The sequence below is a fragment of the Prionailurus bengalensis genome, chromosome B3 (assembly GCF_016509475.1).
Source record: "Prionailurus bengalensis isolate Pbe53 chromosome B3, Fcat_Pben_1.1_paternal_pri, whole genome shotgun sequence".
Lineage (NCBI taxonomy): Eukaryota > Metazoa > Chordata > Mammalia > Carnivora > Felidae > Prionailurus > Prionailurus bengalensis.
In genome coordinates this window covers 45,682,832-45,706,770 of record NC_057355.1, presented here as the reverse complement: position 1 = coordinate 45,706,770, position 23,939 = coordinate 45,682,832, and the positions used below count along the sequence as shown (strand labels likewise).

The 23,939-nt window shown below is 42.3% G+C and overlaps 1 protein-coding gene across 1 annotated transcript in view; it reads right to left on the bottom strand.

Moving 5' to 3' along the window:
- Nucleotides 1–23,939, bottom strand: part of MYO1E (myosin IE) — a 213,985-nt gene that overhangs the window by 77,679 nt on the left and 112,367 nt on the right. The window contains exons 5-10 of the mRNA XM_043555306.1: nucleotides 20,626–20,713; nucleotides 16,848–16,937; nucleotides 12,575–12,706; nucleotides 10,469–10,603; nucleotides 8,947–9,079; nucleotides 2,625–2,821 (exon numbers count right to left, since the gene is read on the bottom strand). Of these exons, the coding sequence (XP_043411241.1) occupies nucleotides 2,625–2,821; nucleotides 8,947–9,079; nucleotides 10,469–10,603; nucleotides 12,575–12,706; nucleotides 16,848–16,937; nucleotides 20,626–20,713 (775 nt within the window). The remainder of the gene's footprint in view (nucleotides 1–2,624; nucleotides 2,822–8,946; nucleotides 9,080–10,468; nucleotides 10,604–12,574; nucleotides 12,707–16,847; nucleotides 16,938–20,625; nucleotides 20,714–23,939) is intronic.

Below are 23,939 nucleotides of genomic sequence, written 5' to 3'. Positions count from 1 at the left end.
CGAGAAAGTAACCAGCATGGCAATTAACTTTTCTTTCCTATTAGAAAGGGACATGCATGCAGGAAAGGAAAGCAAGACTGTACACAGCAAATTCTACTGCCGGCTGGAAACAGGATGGCAAGACGAGAGGTGATTTACAGCTTAAAAAAAGAGTCTTGGTGCAAGGTCAGGTACTCTGGGAAACCACCAGGATGCAAAAAAGCTACTGTTGCTTAATGATGAAAGCCATTAACTTCTGGCACTTAGTTTTTCTCAGGAAGTCTAGAGAACTGGAAGAAAATGTCATCTTGGATGATTAAAGTCAAACCTATTTCATATAAAAAACCAATAAGACAACATCCATAAATATTATTTCTGTTGATCCTGTTCAGGAGCCATTTAATGCTTCCGTAACACAGCATGGGGTTGGGGGGGGGGAGGGGGGATATCAAGGCAGAGACAATCTCTGTTCCCAGGAGCTTATAGAGAGGGTGAGCCAGCTACAGATAATAATGCCAGTAATTATTATTAAAGTGATAATAATAAAAGGAGCCTCCGTGTATTTACCGTTCACCCGTGGCAGGCTTTGCTCAGTGCTTTCCCTGTGTTTCCATTAATTCTTGCTACAATTTTCCCAACAACGGCAATAACATTAGAATCCCTAAGCCCGCCATGGGCTAAAGGCAGGGTCTAGGGGTCTAGGCCTAGTGTTCTGGATCACTGTGAGAAGGGATGTGCAAGCCAATGGCTAGACTTAACAAGAGAGGGTGGGTGCAGGTTCTAGGGGCTTGGGGAGGGCTGCAGGGCAGGGAGGAGCACAGGAGAAAGGTTCCTGGAGGTGGTGAACACCTGGATGAATATGGAAGCACCAGAAGTGTTTTCCAGGCCAAAAAAATGATGTGGCATCTTTTGTGAGCTAATGGGTAATGACACACAACACTTAGCCCAGTGCCTGGCACATGGTCAATGCCCAGTAAATGTCCGCTCTAATTACATGGGGCATCCGTCTGCTTTCACCACACAAAACATAAAGGGCAGGCAAAAAGGAAATAAGGTGGTAAGTCTAGCACTGGAAGGCACACTGAATAAAGAGACAAGAGATGTGGGTTCTATGGTCAATTCTGCACCACTCTCTTGCTGAATGGCCTTGGGCAGATGCACTAGTACTTAGGCTTAAGATTCCCTTGTCAATAAAATGAGGAGTCTGGACAAGTAAAAAGCATGACTAATGTTTAGTATGACCCTGACCTTCCACAAGAAGTACACAGAATAATTACCCTATCTTGCCCTACCCTACTCAACCCTAACCACACCTAACCACACTTCAAGCCATATAGGTGGTGGCTGGATTCAAACACAAACTGTTTGGATCTAATGGGCATATTGTTGTTCTTTGACTAGGGTCCCCCTAGGGTTCTTTCTAGCTTTAATATATCAAAGACAGAGAAGCAGAATATAGCTAGAACACTGTCAAATCACTTGGGTATAGTTCCTAGATTTATCACTTAATAGTAGCGTGACTTTGGGGAAGTTCCTTAGCGTCTCTGTGCCCAAGTTATCTGTAAAATAGGATAATAATACCCCAGTCACATGGTTGCTGTAAGAATGACGTGAGTTATTTTTTCTAAAATACTTAGAATGGCATCTGGCACATAGTAAGGGCTACGTAAGTGTTTGCTATTACTATTCTACCATTTAGAGGCTATGGTGATTAAGAGACTGTCACTGGCAGTTCTATACTTCTGAAAGACTAATTTTCAGAATCTGTGATAGATAGATAGATAGATAGATAGATAGATAGATAGATAGATAGATAGATAGAAGTATATGTGATTATGCCATTATAAAAACAGCCTGTGATAGTTCTAAAATATATCTAAAGTCTTCGACATGTTTTCCTTCAAAAGGTAGAGCCTAATTCTCTTCCCCTTAACTGTGGGCTGTACTTAGTGACTTGCTTCTAGTGAATAGAGTATGGCAGGGTGTCAATATTTCAATCCAAGGTTACAAATTAAAAGATTTCTGGCTTCTTCCTTATTCTCTCTCTTAGATCACTCATTCTGGGGGAAACCAACTGCCATGTTGTGACAATCTTCAAACATCCCCAAAGAAGGCTCATGTAGCAGGGATGTGAGTCATCTTGCCAACAGCCATAGGAATGTACCATCTTGGAGGTAGATCTTCCAACTCTAGATGGAAGACTAGTAGCTCCAGTCAAGATCTTGACTTTAGCCTCGTCCCTGAATCAGAATCACCAAGCTAAGTCACTTCCTGCAGCAACTGTGACAGAATAAATGCTTATTGTTTTAAGCCACTAATTTTGGGCTGATGTGTAACATAGCAATATTTAACAAATACAGTATTCTAAAGCTTTAGGCTCGAAAGCCAACAAAGTTTCATGACCACGGGTCTCCCCTTTTTCTGTTCTATAGTTCTGGCTTTACTGAGTATTTTGTCCAGAAGAAGCTGTTACCATATTAGCATCTTGCTGGGCAATTCTAGAAGTAAAAGTGGGACTCGGTGATCCCAGGGTAAAAGGATAACAGAGGAGTAAGCATTATAATGGTTATAAGGAATAAGCCAAAACATGAAAACAAAGCCCTTAGTGATTTTTATAGCTAAAATGTGAACTTGTGATTACTTACATCTACCAAGAAATCAAAGACCCGGGCGTGCAGGGCCTTCGCAAGTGCATCCCTGGTGTAACAGGCCTGCTCCACGTTGAGGGTCACGTGGATGGACTCTGACTTGCCTCCCCACTTACTGTCCATCTGCCGGCTTGTGAGCTTCTCTTTCAACCGGTCCTGGTTTATCCCCAGGAGATATGCAGGAAAAGCCAAAACTATAGAAAACAAAATAAAGCATGATTTCTTTCAGAACTTTAACAATTCACTTCACAAACATGTGCAGGCATTTGTGTGTGTGTGTGTGTGTGTGTGTGTGTGTGTGTGTGCGTGCATGTGCATGGGTACACATGTGCACATACAAGACACCATCATTGGCCCCCCAAAACTTTCACTCTAGTGAAGACTGCTTATCAGCAGTCCCACACACATCCATCCACTTTGTTTTTCTCAATTGTTCTATTACATGAGTCAATTCCTATGATGACTGAAACTTCCAATGATACAAATCAGTGATCCAAGAAGGATGGCGAACCAATCTCCCCTACTGAGATCCCAGTTAAATGCCTAAAATGGACATCTTTCCAAGCTTGCAGCAAGGCAGCCCGGAAGGAACTAAATCAAGAGACATTTCTTTGGCTCCAAAAACTGTTTTCTTCCTTTCTGGTATGGTGTTTTCATAGCATTATTCCCAAAAATGTTGAAGCACCTGGTATCATGGAACTAACAACTACAAGCAATCAGATATTTACTGAATGCTTACCACATGTAGTGTTACTAGAGAGGACAGAACACAAAATATTAAAAAATCTTGAAGACCCATCTAGTTGAGGCCTGGACACTGTACCAAATTCAGAAGTTTACTAAAAGCTGAATATGTAATACAGGCAGACAATAAAGTCCTAGAGGAATTGAGAACAGGAAGCTGTTACAACTTGCTGGGGTAGTCAAGGACGATGTGGGATTTGGGTGGGGCCTTAAAGGATGAACAGGATTGGGGCATCTGGGTGGCTCAGTCAGTTAAGCACCTGACTCTTGATTTCAGTTCAGGTCATGACCTCATGGTTCATGGGATCGATCCCTGCATCGGGCTTTGTGCTGACAACACAGAGCCTCCTTAGGATTCTCTCTCTCTTCCTCTCTCTACCCGCTCCCATCTCCCCTTCCCCCGCCCCCCCCACCTCGCCCCCTGGGTCACAAACTCTCTCTCTCAAAATAAATTTTTTTAAAAAAGGATGAACAGGATTTGCACAGAAGCAGAGGAAGAGAGAGACGAGGGGAGGGCAATGGGACATGCACAGGTGTGGAAGCAGTGACTTAGGACACACGGTCAAGGTACAGCAAAGGGCCCAACATTGGCTACAGCTGAAAGTTAAGGTAGGTGATTACAAGGTCGGGGTGAATTCCCACAGGGGAGGTCCTTGAATGGTATATGAAATTTGGCCTGGAGTCAAAGGGGGCCTGGATGGCTTCTTGTGTGTGGGAGGGGGTGGTTTATAAGATTTCTCTGAGAGATGTGTCTGGAGCGAAATGGAGAGCATCGGTGTTATTCATGTCACAGCACACCCATCCCATCCTAAGGACATGTAGTAACATAGTTTTGGTCTTTGAATAGAAGAGCTGAATGGATGGCTTAGTAACTTATTTTAAGCCATGGAACTTGCCAAGAGGAGGGCTCATGATATAAATGGATTTTCTTGATTTCTGCTCAAAACACTGTAATGTGAATAAGTGACACCATGCTGGGTCATGAAAGAATGCTCAGATTTTTTGCAGTATGAATGAAAGATTTACATGGACACAAATCCAAACTCTAAACCTGGGTAGCAGTCTTCTTTTTCTGCATAAAACTGTATCAAAAGTTTCTGATAAAAGGATTTTTGTCAAAGACTTCATGATAATGCTCAAAAATCACAAGCCTCCCAATAAAGGATAATCTGAATTTCACAGATGGTGTTAGAATGAACGGGCTGACATTTTCAGTATATACCTTCCAATGATATTAAGTCAGTGAATGCATTTTGAAGAAGTGTAATGCCAGAACAAGGTATTTATTATCTATGCTAGCGTTCCACAACAGTGCTCTGACTAGTAGAAGGGCTTCCTTTTACAAAGGGCACGTGAACAAGATCAAGTGCACTCATTTGCCAATGGCCATTTCCTTTAGTTTGGTTTTAATGTTAGCACATATGTTTAAGAATCTGGATGTGTCTTGGCAATGCAAGCTGGTGCAGCCACTCTGGAAAATAGTATGGAGGTTTCTCAAAAAACTAAAAATAGAACTACCGACGACCCAGCAATTGCACGAATAGGCATTTATTCATGGGATACAGGTGTGCTGTTTCGAAGGGACACATGCACCCCCATGTTTATAGCAGCACTATCAGCAATAGCCAAAGTATGGAAAGAGCCCAGATGTCCATCGACGGATGAATAGATAAAGGAGATATGGTATATATATGCAATGGAGTATTACTTGGCAATCAAAAAGAATGAAATCTTGCCATTTCCAACTACGTGGATGGAACTGGAGGGCATTATGCTAAGTGAAATTAGTCAGAGAAAGACAAAAATCATATGACTTCACTCATATGATGACTTTAAAAGACAAAACAGATGAACATAAGGGAAGGGAAACAAAAATAATATAAAAACAGGGAGGGGGACAAAACAGAAAAGACTCTTAAATATGGAAAACAAACTGAGGGCTACTGGAGGGGTTGTGGGAGGGGTGATGGGCTAAATGGGTAAGGGGCACTAAGGAATCTACTCCTGAAATCATTGTTGCGCTATATGCTAACTAATTTGGGTATAAATTTTAAAAAATATAAAATAAAATTTAAAAAAAAAGAAAAAAAAAAGAATCTGGATGTGTCTTCCACTAAAGTGAAACTTACCTTCGCACAGAGCAAAAACATAAGATGTCCATAATAACTCAGACTGGACACGTGCAGTGTTGGTGTGAGAACCAAGAGACATTTACCAAAGTGACATAGAAGAGGACTTTACTAAGGCGAAGCTACAATGTGGGTTATTATCACCATTGCCAGGCAGTTAGGCACATACATGCATCACTTAAAAGTGGATATTACTAGCAATGGCCCCTCACTGTTTATGGTAACCACACAGTGAATATCTTGATACAATGAATAATTAGCCTCTATTTGTATATTCTGTAAATATGGGCTTTTCCCAAGCCCCTAACCATGCTAAAATAGGGACACAATTCAAATGCTTGGTAAAAATGTTTACGCCCTTATCTCTATGATCTCAACTAAAGAAATACAACACTAGGGGCTAAGTCCTTGGGTCCTTATCTGAGACTGAAAAAGAGACATGCTAACTTCCATGTCTCCCACTGCTTCTATTAGAAGAAGACAGGAGTGACGGACCACAGGCACTTGAAAAACAAGGCATGGAATCTGGCCAAGAATCAGAGCCACAAGCTTAGGGAGAGGAAATCTAGTACTTGCTTTGAAAAAAATCCATGCCATGTTTTTCAAATACAAGCTTTTATGGCCTTGTATTTTCTTCAGAGGCCTGCCCTGGTGCTGAAATCACAGGGCTGCTCATATTGACTGCCTTTGGGGTGTGAATTTCCATGAGGGTGTGTGCAGGTGGGTTGGAGAAGAGCATCAGTGCAGAAGCTTGGAGGCTGTGGGGAGGGAAGAAGGGTGGAGGCATCGATTAATTTCAAAAAGCTGATAATAACCCCGGTAATGTTCATCAGAGTTATGTAGAACATAAAAGAACCTGCTAGGAAGCAATGTTTCAATGCATTTTGATAATGAAAATAGAGTTCTCTTGTTGCATTAAAGTGTAAAGCAAAGTTCGATTTAATTTTTCTGTTTACATCTAAAGTACAGAGAAGATAAACTAAAAAGATGTAGCAAAACAAAATTCCGTTTTACAAATACAAAAGAAATGGCAAGGTAAATGTGGTCTGTCTTTGGTGGTGAAGTTCTCTGCTCTCTCTTTTTTTCTAGACCAAGTTTTTATTTAAATTCCAGTTAGTTAATATACAGTGTAATATTAGTTTCAGGTGTAGAATTTAGTGATTACTGTGCTTTCTAATCCATTAGTAAAAGGAGAGAGGCTGTCCCTTAGTACTTCAGGTAGTTTTTACATAGTAATTTTTTTCTTTCGACAAAATTCAAAGGTGATTGTCTTTGAAGGAAGACTTGTTTCCAAAAGTATGTCATCTTACTATAGAGGTTATGACAGACACACATGTGCCTAACGTGAGGTTTGTTTGACTTCTCAGCAGTGTAAAGGTCTGACTCAGGAAATTCTATAGCTCCATTGGTCTAAGGTCAGGTTAACAGCAAAATCTGTCATCCCTGATGGCTGTTGTGCTTTATTAGGTAAGGAATCTTACCATTTTTTACTATAATAGCTGGAGAATGTCTGCTTTCTTCTGCTAGAAGAACACGGGCTAACACTTCCCTCTAAAAATTTATTCCATGAGATAGACTCAAACATGAGTTATTCACTTTAATGTGTTCCTTCAGTACTGTAATAGCATCAGTTCTAAAACCACCTTCACACCCACCAACAGATGCCTGATTCAATAAAAGTATACGTAGCCAAACAACCGAATACTATGCAGCTAAAAAGGATGAAGCTCCTTAATGGACGGAATAATCTTCAGGATATAATAAGTGAACAAGCAACTGTAGAACATTACGTTTAATGCTCCCATTAATGCACAAAAGTGAGAAGAAGAATGGCCGAGTGCAGTTGCTCTGAAAGGAATACAAGAGACTGGAAACCATGGTCCCCTTAAGAGAAGGGAACAAGTGGATGAGCAGAAGGGTAGGTGAGAGCACTGTGCTGAGGTAATGACTCCTGTGAAGAAAGGTATACCAACTGAGCAGGAAACAAATTATCAGAAGGAAGGCCCAATTCTTTGTTAGATCTCTTCGGTCTCAAGCACAGCCTTTCCTGATCTCTGTCACTCCACCACCTCCAATCAGGGCACATGTCAAGGCAGTTGGTTGCCAATCCTGGGCCTTGCCCAGTTGGCTGAGGAGGCTACTTCCTCCGGACATCAATGTGCAATGAACCACTTCTTGGCTCAAGCATACGGGGGCATGCTTGCTGTGACAGAGTGGTTTTGTTCTCCAGCATAAAGAAGTGATAAAAGAGTGTACTATCCAAGAAAGAGAAATTCAGTCTACTTCCCCAGCAACCACACTGTCAACGTTAAAAGGACAAGTGTTAATGACCCTCCTGGATACATATGCACATTTGTTAAATGTGATGGAAAACATACGTAAGTCTAGAAATATAGTTATTGTTATTAGGTCCTGTTTCTAGACTTTATGCACACCCATATATTTACTGTTTTCTACCCCGCTCCCTTCCCTGGTCAACATGATTCATCTTTCTCTTTATCGGATAGACATCAGAAGTCAGCAGAACTTCCCTCTTTTATCACAAAAGAAAACAAAGATATAAAACAAGGACCTTATTTGGAATGGAAATAGCCTCCCTGCGTTGTCAGCAATGAGTGGGATACTATTTATTGCTAAGCATCTAAATTTATCTCCCTGGAAGAATGCTGAGAAAGGAAGAAATGTCCTCCTGGGTGGCTGACGGCTGTGTGGGTTCTGAGAGCCGCCTGGAGAGCCAGCTGATGCCTCAGAGGCTGAAGTCACCCAACACGGTGCTTGTGGCCAACTGTGGCATGCACAACCAATAACGTGTCTCTGCGGGAGGGACCGACTTCTCAAAGAGTAAACACGATCATTCAGGTCTTCGGGCTTCTGACTACCACAGAGGTGACCGTGAACGATGATCTCAGGAATATCGACACAACAGCCAATGCCCCTGCCCCCTGCTTTTTTCCCCCTGTTTTCAGAATCCAATCTAAGCCAACCCACAGGTGAGCTCAATCTGTGAGCTTTCCTTATTGACATATACCTGATCATTTGCTCTTTGGGACCTTTAGGTGGAGGTAGACCCTCAAGGCCAGTTATTAGGAGACAAATCTTTTGGATTATTTAGCTATTAACTCCAATCTTCATTAAAATCTCACTTTAGTTTTAAACCTAGATGCAAAATTCTGCCAGACTCCCCCAAGGGTGATGGTAAACTGAAACGGAAATGATCTCATGAATGGTCTACTGGTGTGGGACATGGTGAGGAGGGCAGGTGCACAGGAGAGGCCCAGACTCTCTTAAGCCCATTTGCTCTGTCTCAGCAGGACACAAGACTCCTCATCTTTTCCCTAAACCCTCGGCTGACACCGTAGCAAAAGGAAAACGGCAGGCAGCTTCTGACGGAAGCTAACTGATTGTTCACCCACATTCAACCGCCGTCCAATGCCGGAGCTACTCACACTCCTCACTCTCCACAGCCGCATAATTGCCAACTTCCTTGAAGCTGATGTTCCCCAGGTGGAGGACCCCTGCCACTATCTGTAGGACCAGCGTCTGCTCCTCGGCGAAGATCCCGATCACGTTCATCGCGTGCTGGGAGAGAAAAGAGAAATGATCCAGATGAGCTGGTCGCCAGCTTTGTAAGCATGTGATAAAGAAGCCAGAGCTGAGATTGAGTTGTGTAGAGTCACACGGGGCTTGGCTGGCAGTGGCAGCTGGAAGGCCTTGTAGGACACCGTCACTGACCGACACACTCACATGAGAAGTCTGAGTCGCGTTGGAAAGGCAGTTCTGTCTTTAGATCCAGTACATGATCCCCCGGGGGTAAGGGCAGGAGCAAAGATACACACAGGGAGCAGCAGCTATACCCCACAGTCACCAACCTGTCCTTGTCTCCTGTGGAGCCCTTGATGCCACCCGCCTCTCTCCAAGGGCACCAATGTCCCCTTTCCAGCTACTCCAAGGAGACCTGGGAGACCTTTCGCCTCACCAGGAGGGCTGAGCATAGACTATACTTGCAAAAGGATCTTGATTATAAATCTCCAGCAAATCAAATAAAAGCATTCTTAGAAAAGTTTTGTTTCTCAGGTTTGTTAAATTAAGTAAAAACAGCCAAAATGCCGAGACTTATTGGAGTCCTGAGAGAACAATACGCTAGGACCAATGCAGGCCTCTCATCTGCATTTCTTCTCCCAGCTCCTTTGAGGTCATCTGGCCCCTTGATGCTGTCTTCATTCCTGCACCTGCCTCAGCAGCCTGCCCCCTCCAAACAGCTCCTCTCCAACTGCACCCCGACTTGCCCTGTTGGGGTCCCCTTCTTGCGCCTGGGTCTGGGCTGAGGGATGGGCCTGGCAGAAAGCTGACTCAAAAGGCAGAGGTGGTGTGGTTCTTTGAGGTTCTTTTGGGTGAACACCCCAGCTCCAGAAAGTTCTAGATTGACTTATTAACTTGTTTCCCTGAAGACGTGACCCCTCGATGAGGTAGCTAATTTCATACTTCGTATCACAACATGCACGCAGAGTGAAGGACATGGAGTTAGAGGGTCGCCCTCTGACCGTTCAGTGCAGGGGTGAAGGGAGAGCACTGGACCAGCCCCTGAAGGTGTTGGAAAAGATCAGAAGGGTGGTCTTTGCTTCACCTGTCTGAGGAAACAGCTCAGCAACTGCATAAGCTCTAGGCAAACAGGGATGGTAAATCTATTACCTGCAACAGTGCTTACCAATTCATCAGAGCACCTGCCGGGGGAGGGGAATGAGGAATTCACGTTTTTTATCCATTTCAACTTATTAAGTGGTCCTCTGGCACCTGGGCACATGGCTATCGAATGGTGCTTAAGCGTGTTTAAGGAAATGCAATGCTTACGGCAGAATGAGGTGGAAATTCCGTGCTGCTCTTTGCTTGGTTCACCCTCCCTGCCCTTTCTAGCACAGGCAACACTGGGTCCGGAGAGTCCATCCTGCCTGGCCCCGTGCCAGCACTCACCAGCGTTTCCTGAAATTCCCGCCTGTCGTCAATGTCATCCACCTGGTAGGACCCAGAGAGGTTCAGGTAGCAGTAGTAGTCCATGCTGGTGATGCCGAGGCTGTGTTTCTGCTCTTCAGAGGCGCCCTCGATGAGCTGGAGCAAGAGGAAGCGGGGCGGGGGGGTGGGGGGGGGGCTGTAGGGCTGTAGTGTGGCCCACCACCCAGAGGCACCAGAGGCAGCACTCCCGAGCCCAGGTAGTGTGCACTTTCTGACGCTGCCTTCTAAAATGATGGGTTTCAGGATAGCTGCTCCCCTTGCAGTAGCCCCAGATCATCTCTGCAAGTTCTAATTCTCAACTCTGGTAAGACCCGCAAGAGCTGAGAATTTCCCCTTGTCCAATAAGGAGAACCACAGTGCGGCACTCGCGAGACCCTCAGAAGAGTGGAAGAGAAGCCAGATTGTAATTATTTCGTTCCTACCCAACTTGCTTATGGCTTTATAAAGTGCGGCGGCCCCTCTATGCTTCTCTCTGCAAGACGCAGAGAAAACAGCCGCCCCGGGGTCCCGCTCCCTGCCATTCTGAAACCTCCTAACCAGTGCGCTGTCCCACAGCTTTCTGTTCCATCTCTGACCCTTGCCTTAGGTCTGCGCAAGACCCTCTTAAAGGGCTCCCATCCGTGGTGTGCTAGAAAAATATTCAATAATCAACTCTAGGGGAGAAAAATGGATGTGTAGTGTTTGCCGATTGTCATGGTGTGAATGCTACCATGACTGATTTCAAACTCCCAAGAAAATACCACTGAAGGAGGAAGTGGGGAGAGAGGCACACGGCCCGTGCAAGCTGACTCCAGCTACTGCCAGCTCCAACCCTGCAGGATTTAGGAAAACAGAGATAGCCCAGCCACACTTCTGCATCTTGGTCAGGTTCCTCGACATGTCCTCTCAGCTCCACAACCCGAGAGGATGGAACCTCACGTCCATTACAGATAAGTTCTAGGTCACCCATAACATCAGGGTCCCTTAGCTTTCCTCCGTCTCCTCAAAAGAGCTTTGTGTCACCCCCTTCCTAGTTTTCCCCTTCTGTTTCTCCCCCCCATTCACACCACACTGCCCTTCATGTGCATCTTCACCCTCCCTTCTCAAGTCTCTTCCATCTACAGACACGTGCTGCTCTTTGCTGTAAGCCTTTCCTTGCCTCTGAACTTCTGCAAGTCGCAGAATCTACTTCCTCATCACGAGCCAGCCACCTGGAAGAATGAAGTGCCATCATCTGAGACAGCTGTCGAATTGAAAAGACTGGGTTTGAGCTCCCAACACAGTTTAACTTCCTTCTAATCCAGCGATCTTCAAACGATAACAAAGTAAAACTAACACAAAAAAGAGCCGCACGTCTTTCTTTGAAGAAATTCTGAGCTGGACCCCCAATGTATATGCTAATATATAAGCCCACACATAAAGAAATTGTTTTGGGCATCATTATATTTCTTAAATACTTAAAAACATTTTTTTTTAAAGTAGTTGAATCTGAGGATTCCTGAAACCTTGGAACACAATCTAAGAGCACCCTGCACACTGCTTTAGCACCAGACTCTGTGGCCGTTCTGGGCACCCAGGTCAACACTTCATGACCTGGGGTTAAAGATCCTTAGTCTTTCCTCTGATAGCTCCCCTCCAGGAGACTTCCACCCTTGCCACCCACCTGGTTGAGGCCCGGCCATCACCTCCACAGTTTTGTTCGGGCCACCTGACTTGCCCAAGCAGCCTCCCCACCACGTTCCCCTATGTGCCCTCAATAACTCTCCTTAGCATCTCAGCCATAGCTCCCCGTGTGAATTCCTGTCTGGCAAAGAACCCAGCACTCCTACTTTTGTTTTGAAGTGATATTAACAGTCTTGAATATTTAACTTTTGGGAAATTTTTGTCATCTCTCCTCAAGAACTTACTCTCTTTGCGGGTAGGGACATTCTCATAATTTTTTGCACATTGACTTATACATACTATAGTAATAAATACCCCTTGGCTTGACAGACTAGATTGTCTAAACCTAAGATCTGAGAGAAAAAAAAATCTTTTTAATGTGCAGAAGGAATAAGGAAGTAGGAAAGAAAAAATATAAAGGAAAACCTGGTAAAATATGTGAAAACTCCTCTCTCCGGGGTTCCTCATCACCACCCTGGATTTTTCCAGAAGGAAGTTGGAGATCTTTCCACCATCTGGTTCCCCACCTGGACTGAACTGGATTTCAAAGTATTTTCCCTGTAAGAAAGTTGGGGATTTCCTTCAAAGGTTGGTGAACAGAAACATGATGTTCCAAATAGGCTTTCAATACAGTATATAATTCAAGGAAATTCATTAATGAAAGATACGTTCTGAATGATTCCCAGTTCTGGTCTAGACTTCCTCACTTCTTCCTATCAGACAATAACCAGGGCTTTCGTCCAGTCACACGATTCTGTATTGAGAGAGAGAATCTATCGTTCCAGCCCGACTAAATAAGGATATGCTGAATTCCTTGCCCATTTTCCCCAGTGGGTGCTTGCCTGTGAAGCCGGAAGTGGTAAAGAATGGGACAGAAAATCTCAAGGTTCCCTTGATCTAACGAGAGCGAACTCTATCAGCCTCTTTCAGGGGAGGCAAATTTTCCCTCTGCCAGACTTATTTTCATGGCTTTGGGCAAAAGTCATCACTTCTACTTTTGGATCATCTAACATTCTTGTATAAAATAAAAACACTTGATTATAAATCAAGTTCTTTGCAGCTAGTTGCAGGTGTGGAGATTTTTGTTACTGTTGTTGTTAATTATTTCCTTTTAAATTACTGCTGGTAGGGAACAAAGGAGAAGAAAGCCCTGGAATTTAGCCGGGTAAGGTGTCTAGATTGTTAAGTAAATGGCATTATTTTTCTCACTAGAATCTGGTTTCTCTCCCAACCTCAGAAAGGGCCAGGAGGGTAAATGCAAACGAAACAAAAGATGAGAAGGTGGGTGTGAGGGAGTGTGGTGTTAGGAGTCCCTAACAAGAGACCAAAAGTTCAGCCTAGAATCAAACCGGAGAGCATGCCCCGCCTAACTGCATTTAATATTTTTAAATGTTATTATTTTAAAACACTGAATACGTTTTAAATGTGTATGCTGGTTGAATCCACCCATTTCAGGGCTGGCTCCTGCCAGGTCACAAGTCTGGGACCAGAACCGTAAACGCATTAAAAACAAGAAAAGGGCCCTGTTTCCTGTTGCCTCCAGCATCCACTACCTGCTGTGTCCTGTGAAGTCACTTGACAATTCCAGGTATCAGAGAGACTACAAAACAAGGCCCTCTAACTGTCTATTTGTCTTATTCTGATGACTCCTCCCCCAGCCTCTCCCCCAAAGAAACACAAAAACAAACACTTAGAAACACCGGAAAGAGACAAGGCCACAAGCCACTGTGATCCCGAATCACAGTGGTTCCTGAGAAACGCTTGCTGAACAAGGTTCCCCGTTCTTCCTATTATGAGGACTATCCTTCACCGTCTTTTCCTTTGGGCATGTTTTAGAGGGATTACATCAGTGTTTGTTGGTGCACACCTGCATCGGGCTCTGTGCTGACAGTCCGGAGCCTGGAGCCTGCTCCGGATTCTGTGTCTCCCTCTGTCTCTGCCCCCATCCCCACACATGCTCTGTCTCTGTCTCTCTCAAAAATAAACATTTTAAAAAAGTGCAAGATGCTAGATGAATTAGTTTTGTTTGTTGTATTTTCGGTTCTGGCAGGTTGGCCGATGTCCTTGATTAGAGTTGATCAACATCCCCAATTCAGGCCTAACTTAAGAAACAAACCCTCCCGACTTTGTGGGAGACACTGGAAAGTAGGGCAGGATACCATCCATGTAAGAGAAAGGCAAAGGAGTTTGGTACCATTTTTTAAAAGTTCCCTTAGGAGTCACAAAAAACACAAAAAACAAAACTAAGGAGGTATTTAAAGGAAGCTGAAGGAAGGGCGCGTGGGTGGCTCAGCTGGTTGAGCATCCGACTTTGGCTCAGGTTATGATCTCACGGTTCATGGGTTCAAGCCCCACATCGGGCTCTGTGCTGACAGCTCAGAGCCTGGAGCCTGCTTCAGATTCTGTGTCTCCCTCTCTCTCTGCATCTCCCTGCTCATGCTCTCTCTCTCTCTCTCTCTCTCTCTCTCTCTCTCTCAAAAGTAAATATTTTTTAAAAAGTAATAATAAAATAAATAAAATGAAATAAAAATGGGACTGTATTATAAATCTTGTTCTATAAGCTGTTTTTAAAATTTAACAATATATTTTGGATATCTTTTTAAATAAATCATAATAAATCATTCTTGGGGCACCTGGGTGGCTCAGTTGGTTGAGTGTCTGACTTCAGCTCAGGTCATGATCTCATGGTTCATGAGTATGAGCCCTGAGTTGGGCTCTGTGCTGACAGCTCAGAGCCTGGAGCCTGCTTCTGATTCTATGTCCCCATCTCTCTCTGCCCCAACCTTGTTCGTGCTCTGTCCCTGTCTTTCAAAAATGAAAAAACATAAAAAAATATTTAAATAAATCATTCTTAACAAGAAACTTAGATATTATATCTTTAAAGTATTCTTAGGTCAAAGAAAACAAGCATTTTACATTTTGATAAAATTGCCAAACTGCTCTCATGGGAGAATATTTAGGCTTCAACCAATAGTGTCTTTTCACTAGGATTATCAATCTCCTTAATGTGTGCCCATCTGAGAGACAGAAAATGATATATGGTTTTAATTTACATTCCTTTCATTATTCATGGAAGCATCTTTTGATGCCCCATCAGACATTAATCTGTGTGTATGTGTGTGTGCATGTACTTGTGACAAAAAGCCACACTTACAAAGAAATGAGTATTTGGCCAGCATCTTTGATTTATGTAGATTTTATATCTTATCTCAACCATAGATTATGTCTGGCAGTAATTGCCCATCCATACTCTTTCTCATCTTTCCATCACGGTTCTACAAAATTTTATAATCAGAAAACTAATAAAGGCTGGATATTTTTGCTTTGTCTTGTTTTACAAAAAAATGACTGATGTATCCTTTTGTCCAAGGATAAAGTATAGTTTATATTGGGGAAAAAAATAAAAATATCGATGCAATTATTCTTTTCCTCTCGAAGGAAGGCAAAGAGTAGGGGACGGGTAGCTAGAGAGTTAAAGTTGGTCAAGTGCATTTTTACAAGGCAGACGGAGACTGACAATTAGGAAAAAAAGGTCACGTGGAAAATTCATTCACATTTTTCTTCACACTTCATTATCTAGAAACTTCTTCAAGATAACACAACCTAGGCATTGAGCAGAAAAATTTGAGGGGTGAACAAATGAGTAAATAGTCTGAATAATATTGAACGGCAACGAAAGTGAGGGCAGTTCCGGCAGATATAACTCAGCAGGGAATTTAACAATCACTGCATGAGAACTTAGTAAGAATTCTCTTGGAAATAGAAGCTTCCTTCCAAAATAGAAGGGTGAAAAAGAAATTGTTTTTCTCCAAAATTCCCACTATTTATTTTAAAATGGTCCTGAATTGGCCTCACAGATGGCTCCTTAAATGCTTTACTGCCAGACATAATCTACGGTTGAGATAAGATATAAGATCTACATAAATCAAAGATGCTGGCCAAATACTCATTTCTTTGTAAGTGTGGTTTTTTGTCAAGGAGAATATATTCATATTCATCCTTGCCAGCTTTCCGATTCACCCCTTCAGGAGACACTCAGGCAGGAAAATGTCTACATGGGCATTTGTGACAATGCATTTGGCTGGCATTTTCATTCTCTTGGGTAAGTGGACCAGTTAGGAGGCTGTCTGACAGGTCAATCCAGTTGCTTTTAGATGTTATCATGTCACATGAATATATCTAAAACAAATCACCAAGCTTCAAGGGGTGGGGAGACAGCTGGCTCGCTCTGGCTGACAGAGAGGAGGAGGGTTCTCTCCAAGGTGCAAGATCGAAGTGTCTGTGCCTTTCCATGTTCACAGCCCAAGTTCCGTGAAGCAAAAGCAAGGCAAAAAGACCTGCAAATCTAGTAGACTCACTTATTTGCCTGAGAAAGAAGGTCTTTTCTCCAAGGCACAAAGAAAACTCCTCCAGGACCCAAACTGACACTTACATCAATTTTTATTTTCCCTAGTAAGGGAACTCAAGTTGAGAACTGTTTTCAAAAATTATCTTAGATCCCGAGGCTCAAAAACAACCTCAGTTAAAGGGCAAATGGAAGCCTGACAGCACAGGCTGATAGAAAAGGAAGAAAGGATTGAAAAGGCAGCCTCCTGATGATATGTGAAAAGCTCCAATTTCCTTGGGGACGCCAGACTTAAATCAGGAATATCAACATCATCAATCAGGTGACGTTTTCTGAAAAAGGGAAGAGACTTACAAATCGGCTGGAGTTGTTGTTCCGGACGGTCTTGGCGTTCCCAAAGGCCTCCAGCAGCGGGTTGGACTGCAGGATAATGTCCTTGACGTGCTGTCACAGCAAACAGGCCAGAGGTTAGGAAGGTGCAAGCAGCAGCCACACAACGTGTAGCCAAACTCCCTGAGGGCGTGGTTTCTGAATGCAATGAGGTGAGGCCTCGAATCTACATGTTCCTGGGGTTTCTTGAGGATTTATGCTTTCTTCTCAACAGACCTCAACCAGCTTGTGTGCTCTTGTCTTCCAAACTCCCTTGATGCATGATTCTCTGGAGCCAGGAAGCCACCAGTAAAACAGGATCTACAGATGTCCCGGGACTGGGTGTCCAAACTGGACGCTGTAGCTTGACCCTACACTCACAGGCATGGTGGCAGTCACAGCAGGAAGGAGAGGGAAGTAGGAAGGGGCATCTCCTTGCCACGCTGATCAGCCTTTACTGTCCTTCCCTCTCTCCCACCCAACTTCTCCACATGCCTATTGCATGCCCATCTCTACCCTCTTCGTGGCAAGGGAGAGGTGGCTTAAGGGAAATGAAATAGTTTCTGCTCCCCAGGCAAGGTTGTGGGAACATAGTCTTGTGCTTCCCAAACTCCCATGTGTGAATCACTAAAGGATCTTGTTGAAAGGCAGATGCAGATTCAGTAAGTCTGAGGCACAGCCTGAAAATCTGCATTCTTAACCATCTACCTGGTGCTTCTGGCTTGGCCAGCAGGAAGCCACATTTCGAGCAGCAAGGGCCAACGCTGGATTGTATGGAACAATTCCTGGCCTACTAGAGGGGGAGAATTTGGTTTTCAAACATCCCACTTCCGTGCCAGACTGAAAAGTGTGCAAAACACTCCATGGGCAAGACAGCTCAAAAGATAGGAGTTGATGTTGGAGAGGTCTTTCAACAAGTGAGTCATTCCTTGTACTTCTAATTATTCACATGCTACGGTTAAACATGTTCCAGAAATAACAAGTCTTTGGTCCGCGCTCTTTAGCTACTGACTAATTTCAAGCCAAGCGCTCTGTATCATTGTCCTCATAGGAAAACAGGAAGAGAAAAGTCAACATTAAAAGTCTGCAGTCTGGTCGCTAGGTCGTGGTCTGCAGCAGATAGGACTAGATGAAGGGACAAACTACTAATTAACTATGTAACAGCTGAAGTGTTCCTTTGGCTCCCCACCTTAACATTCAAAGGAGGATCGAGAAGAGGAATTTCACTCACTGGGACATGTCATGAGCAATGGCGCCAAGGGCAAATTCTGACTGGTTCCTCCATGGGGTCAAGTTCAAAGCTTAGAAACATCTTCCAAGCTTCCTACTCTCCTTTAACAACTCATGGATTTATATAAACGGTGCTTTCTTTGTAAAATTAATTTGGACTTTGTGGCTCTTCATTAATCTTTTATATCTGTTGTTTGACACCATTTATCAACACTCAGCTTCTCAAAGAGGTAGAACAAAACAAAGGCTCTTCCTTGTCTCTTCCCTTCTTTAATTATTGACTTTTAACCTCAGTTAAACGTCCTTAGGCATGTATCAACACATCATCCATCCATTAAGATGTCCCACGGAATTTTGTGGCCTGGGGTCAGCATATTGGGGAAAAGACAAAGGACCAATTAATGTAAAGGTGCAGACCACCCACAAAACAGCATCCTGAGTTTCTGTCTTCATGTCAACCTTCTGGGGCTAGGGTATGGTCACATGAATGGAGATAATCAAATGGCAACACACCATCCCAGGTCCTTGAATCGCACTGACTGTCCAATATGGAAGCCATGAGCCACATGTTGCATTAAGTTGCAAGAAGGCTAGTCCCAACAGAGATATTCAGTGTAGATTACACACTGGATTTCAAAGATTTAATATCAGAAAGAATGTAAAATATCTCCTTAGGTTTTTGATATAGATTATATGCTGCAACGGTAATGTTTGGGATATGTTAAATACAATATATTTTTAAAATTACTTTCATAGGCTTCTTTTTACCTTTTTAAAAATGTAAAAGTGCTGCATTTACAATGCAAATTTTAAATTATGTGTGTGATTTGTGCCATCTTGCCACTGGACAGGGCTACTCTACATTGCTTTCCTTCAGTGAAAGAGACCACTCTAAGACCCTTTCTCTCTGTGAAAGGAATATTGGATGCTGCCATAAGCTTTCTGACCCACTGGGACATAACAGAGCTTCATTGAATTAGCAGACAGAACCATGGTAAAGAGCATTTTGATGTATCTTTTTAAAGTCTACAGATGATTGCAGCAATAATATCACTTATTAAATGATGCTGATTTTTTAAATTTATTAAGTTAGCTAACATACAGTGTAGTCTTGGCTTCAGAAGTAGGTTCCAGTGATTCATCACTTACATATAACAACGATTCTGATCAAAAAATTAATCTTTACGGTGAAATCTACCTGGGAGCATGAGTTCCAATAAAAAAAAATGTTTCCAGCGGTCCGTGCCAGTGATGAGCACTAGGAGTTTGGGCAGTCCCTGTGGACCCTCACCTACCTTCTCCATCATCCATTGCCCATTCCTGCTGATGCTGATTCTGCTCCCATGATGAGTGAAACTAAAGACAGATGAAGCGCATCTACCTTCTTCATACTGTACTCTCAAGTGTGCTGCTTCTCTGCCCATATCCCGTTCCCCTCCTTTTGTGTTGTTTTTTTTTTTTTTCATTTCTCCTGTGTCCTCATTTTCTGGATCTCCCTGCTTTCCTAATGTTCCTCTCTGATCCTTCCTTCTTCCTTAGTCTTTCCCTCCCCCTTCTCTATTTTAAGATTTTTGTAAATTTCTTGAATTGAAAATGTAGTCGCCTAGTTCAAACCATAAAAGTTTCAAAAGGATATTGGGGAGAGTGTGCCCTTCCCCTAGTCTCCCAGTTTCCCTCCCTGAAGAACTCATTATCAGCTTGTTATATATCCTTCCAGAAGTATGTTACACATATCTAAACAAATAGGGAAATATGTTCTCTTTTTCTTCTCAGATGGCAACACATGACACACAATGTTCTAAATCTTGCTTTTTGCAATATATCATTATCTTGGAGATCATTTCCCATCAGTCTATGAAGCTTCATTTTTAAGGCTGTCTCATAATTCTACTCTATTATGAGCCATGAATTATTTCACCAGTCTCTGACTGATGAAGATTCAAATGGTTTGCAGTCTTTGACATTACTAAAAAATGCCATACCAAATAACTGCTATCATTTTGCATGTATTTCAGCACAGCTAAAGGATACATTCTCTTAAGCAGAATTGATGAGTCAAAGGGCCCATACACATATAGCTGATAGATTTTGCTGAAACGCCCTCCACTAAGAGTATATGAGCTCATGATCCTACCACAATGTATGAGAGAGACTGTGTTCCTGTATTTTTACCAAGAGTGTTCAAAACACTACAAGATTTTTGCCATTCTGACAGTTAAATAGTTTTTGTGAAGTTTCAATTTGCACTGCCCTTATTATCCTGAGGGTGAGCATATTTTCATGTTTTATGAGTTGTCTTTCACACCCTTTATTTCCTTTTTGGATTTTTGACCCTTTTTATTGATTTGCAAGAGCTCATTATATATTAGCTATCTCCATCCCATGTTATTTCTTTGCTGATTTCAAGGTTCTTGGTTATAGAACCTATGTCTTTTCTGTGGAAAAAAAAATTCTTGTTTTTTAAACAAGCCAGTGGAGACTTTCATATTTCACATAATACAGGGCTTCAAAACAGCCCCCATCACTAACTCACCTGGACTTTGGGACCTCCTCCAGATACCCTGGAGATGTAACTCATGATGTATTTGGCAGCCACTGTCTTCCCAGCACCACTTTCACCACTGAGCAAAGAAAGACAAAAATACCACCCGTGAAGGGGATCACAACCAGTTCCCTCCCCCAACAAAACAAAAACAAAAACAAAAGCAAACATGAAGGAATTCAGTAATAAATGCACAATATTGGTTGAGAAAGGCAAATCCAAGCAGGTTGCTCCCTGACTTGTCTGAGTGATATTAACATGGTTTGAGGACCCAGGTCTTGATAATGGCCATGTCCAGAATAGACGATCAGGCCTTCTAAGTGCCCGTGAACAGAGAACATGCTTAGGAACACTTTGGGATATCAGAAGGATGGAATATTCTACAGACATTACAACTGACATAAAGATGATAAACTTATGGAAAAAAGCATATAAAGTAATGTTAAGTAAAATAAATCAGATATACAAATGATATATGAACACATGAAAGGAAACACGTTCATACGTACGTATGAACACACGTAAAGGAAAAAATACATAAGAAAAGAAAAGACTAGAACTACCACAAAATATTAGCAGAGGTTTTGGTAAAGGAAAAGATACTGTGGAAGACTCCTTTCTTTCATTATTTTCCAAACTTTTGGTAATGCATATTATTACTTCTGTAATTAAAAAAAAAAAAAAAGGAAAACGTAGGCACTCCCAGGTTTCAAACGATGTGCCTTGAACTGATGCAAGCAACTTTATTTTAGAAGTTCTAAAATTAAACAATGAGGCAATATTAATCACATCCTGCATAACAAAGACTACCTTCCGTTTTGGTGGCCTTACTGCATGGGGAAACCCTTTTGTTAACAGTGTATAGTCTGCTCTTGAAAACACCCGTTCTTCCTTCAAAATCCCCTCGAATTGATGATGACCTCAACTCAAAACCCGCTGAAGTCAGTCAGATTTCTCCTCTCTCTATTGGTTGCCTCTGTGTTACCATGATAGAATTAATTAACGGAGGGCAGATCATGTAAAATAATGGTGAAGGCTAGTATGAGAACTTCGGGCTGCTAAGAGTTCATGAGACACTATTTTTGTTTGTTCTTGGTGATCAAGAATTTCGGGGTACAGAGCAAATGTTTGAACACCCAACCTCAAGAACTATTATCAATTGCCCGGTTACTCAAGAAAAGGGGCAATGTCCGCTTAGGGTCCATCCAAGCTAGGTGACCCCTTACCTTCAAAAAGAAAGTGAAATTTGGAAATAATTTGGATATTTTGAAACAAAACAAACACAAAGAGGATTAAGGTAGCCATCAGAGGAAAATTCAGAAGTTAGTTGAATTTCCCCGACCTCATACATGTTTAATTAGAGAGATTATAGGGAAGAATGCGGGAACTCTTTGAGGGTCTCTAAAGGTCTGAACCCACCAATACAACACCCACCATTCACCATCCCAGTACTCAGTTCCCGGCTTGCAGGTCACATGATGAGGGAAACCAAACTGAAATTCCCTAAGGTGTGGCAGCAGGTAGAAAACCAGAAAGTCTGGGATGAAACGTCACGCTGTTTGCAGAGGACATGCTTACTCGAAGGCACAAGGAGGGGTAGTAAATATTTCAGTTTCAACAAGAAAATGATCTGTTTCAATGGTCCACCTAATCAAATGATTTACATGCTAGATCCAGGGTCAAATCATGCACTCTTGCTCATCTGAAGCATACGTTTTGTCAACAAACGAAACTCCATTTTATAATGTTGCAAATAATGTGAACATTCAAGGATACTGTAAAGCCCAAGAGAGCAAAGGTACAACCACCCAATCTAATACCACACAGACACTTAAAATAATTAGAGGGGCTCCTGGGTGGCTCAGTCAGTTAAGCATCTGACTTCGACTTCGGCTTGAGTCATGATCTCACAGTTCATGAGTTCGAGCCCCAGGTCAGGCCCTGTGCTGACAGCTTCAGATTCTGTGTCTCACTCTCATTCTGCCCCTCCGCCATTCATGCTCTGTCTCTGTTTGTTTGTTTGTTTGTTTGTTTGTTTCTTTCTTTCTTTCTTTCTTTCTTTCTTTCTCTCTCTCTCCCTCCCTCTCTCAAAAATAAAAAATAAACATAAAAAATTCAAACAAAGAAAAAGAAACATTTCTGACTTATTGAAGGGCTGGTATGTAGATGACTCTTTTTTCTTTTGATGTGATTTCTCTCAATTCTTAAAAATTTCGAGACAGGTAATTACCTATATATTCCAGATATTTAAAAACAGCATTTCTAGAAAAAGTGGAACCACACACCACAGTGATAATCAACATTGATCAATTTCTTCAGATTATTCTTCAAGCTCCCTTATCAGGACGAGTAAACATATTTTCATGTTTAGAATTCCTTGAAGAAAGTTGTGTGTGTGTGTGTGTGTGTGTAAGAAAGAAAAGGAAAAATGACAAATCTGAGCAGAAGTATGAAATCAAAGTATAGTGATTCCCCCATTGTGTCTCTGATTATTAGTGCAATCAGACATGAACTATTTTATCTCTTTTGTTGGAAGCAAAAGAACAGAACAATACTGGAACGTAATTCATTTCACATATTAAGATAAATAAGCCAGGTCTAATAATAGAACTTCTACTTTCTAAAAATTGTGATATTTTTCAGAAACTTTAAAATAATTAGTTCTGGGGGCGCCTGGGTGGCTCAGTCAGTTGAGCGGCCGACTTTGGCTCAGGTCATGATCTCGTGGTCCGTGAGTTGGAGCCCCGGGGCCGGGCTCTGTGCTGACAGCTCAGAGCCTGGAGCCTGTTTCAGATTCTGTGTCTCCCTCTCTCTGACCCTCTCCCATTCATGCTCTGTCTCTCTCTGTCTCAAAAATAAATAAACGTTAAAAAAAATTTTTAATAATTAGTTCTGGCTGAATATTGACTGGAATTTTCATCTCTTGGTTTCCATTTATAAACACTTAAAAAACGTTTTATTGATCAGAGGCTGGTAATTTGCTCAGAATATGGTACAATAACAGAATGTTACATAATTATTTGAAGTTTAAAATATATATAACCATAATTATACTGGCCCTTTGGGATGGGAAAATATCATTTCTTCCCCTGGACTAAAACCCAAGTTAAAAGAAAGTATCAGACACTATACAGCATATCCAAAATTATTTGCTTTGCATCTCACAGCAGTTGGGAAATTTGCTCTGCTTACAGTTATAGGCAGTCTTTCTTAATTTAATTGCTTTCACTTGACTTCTAAAGTGGACAAAAAAAAATACTCTAGAACTGTATGTGCTTTAAATTAGAAAAATTTCCCATTGGTCC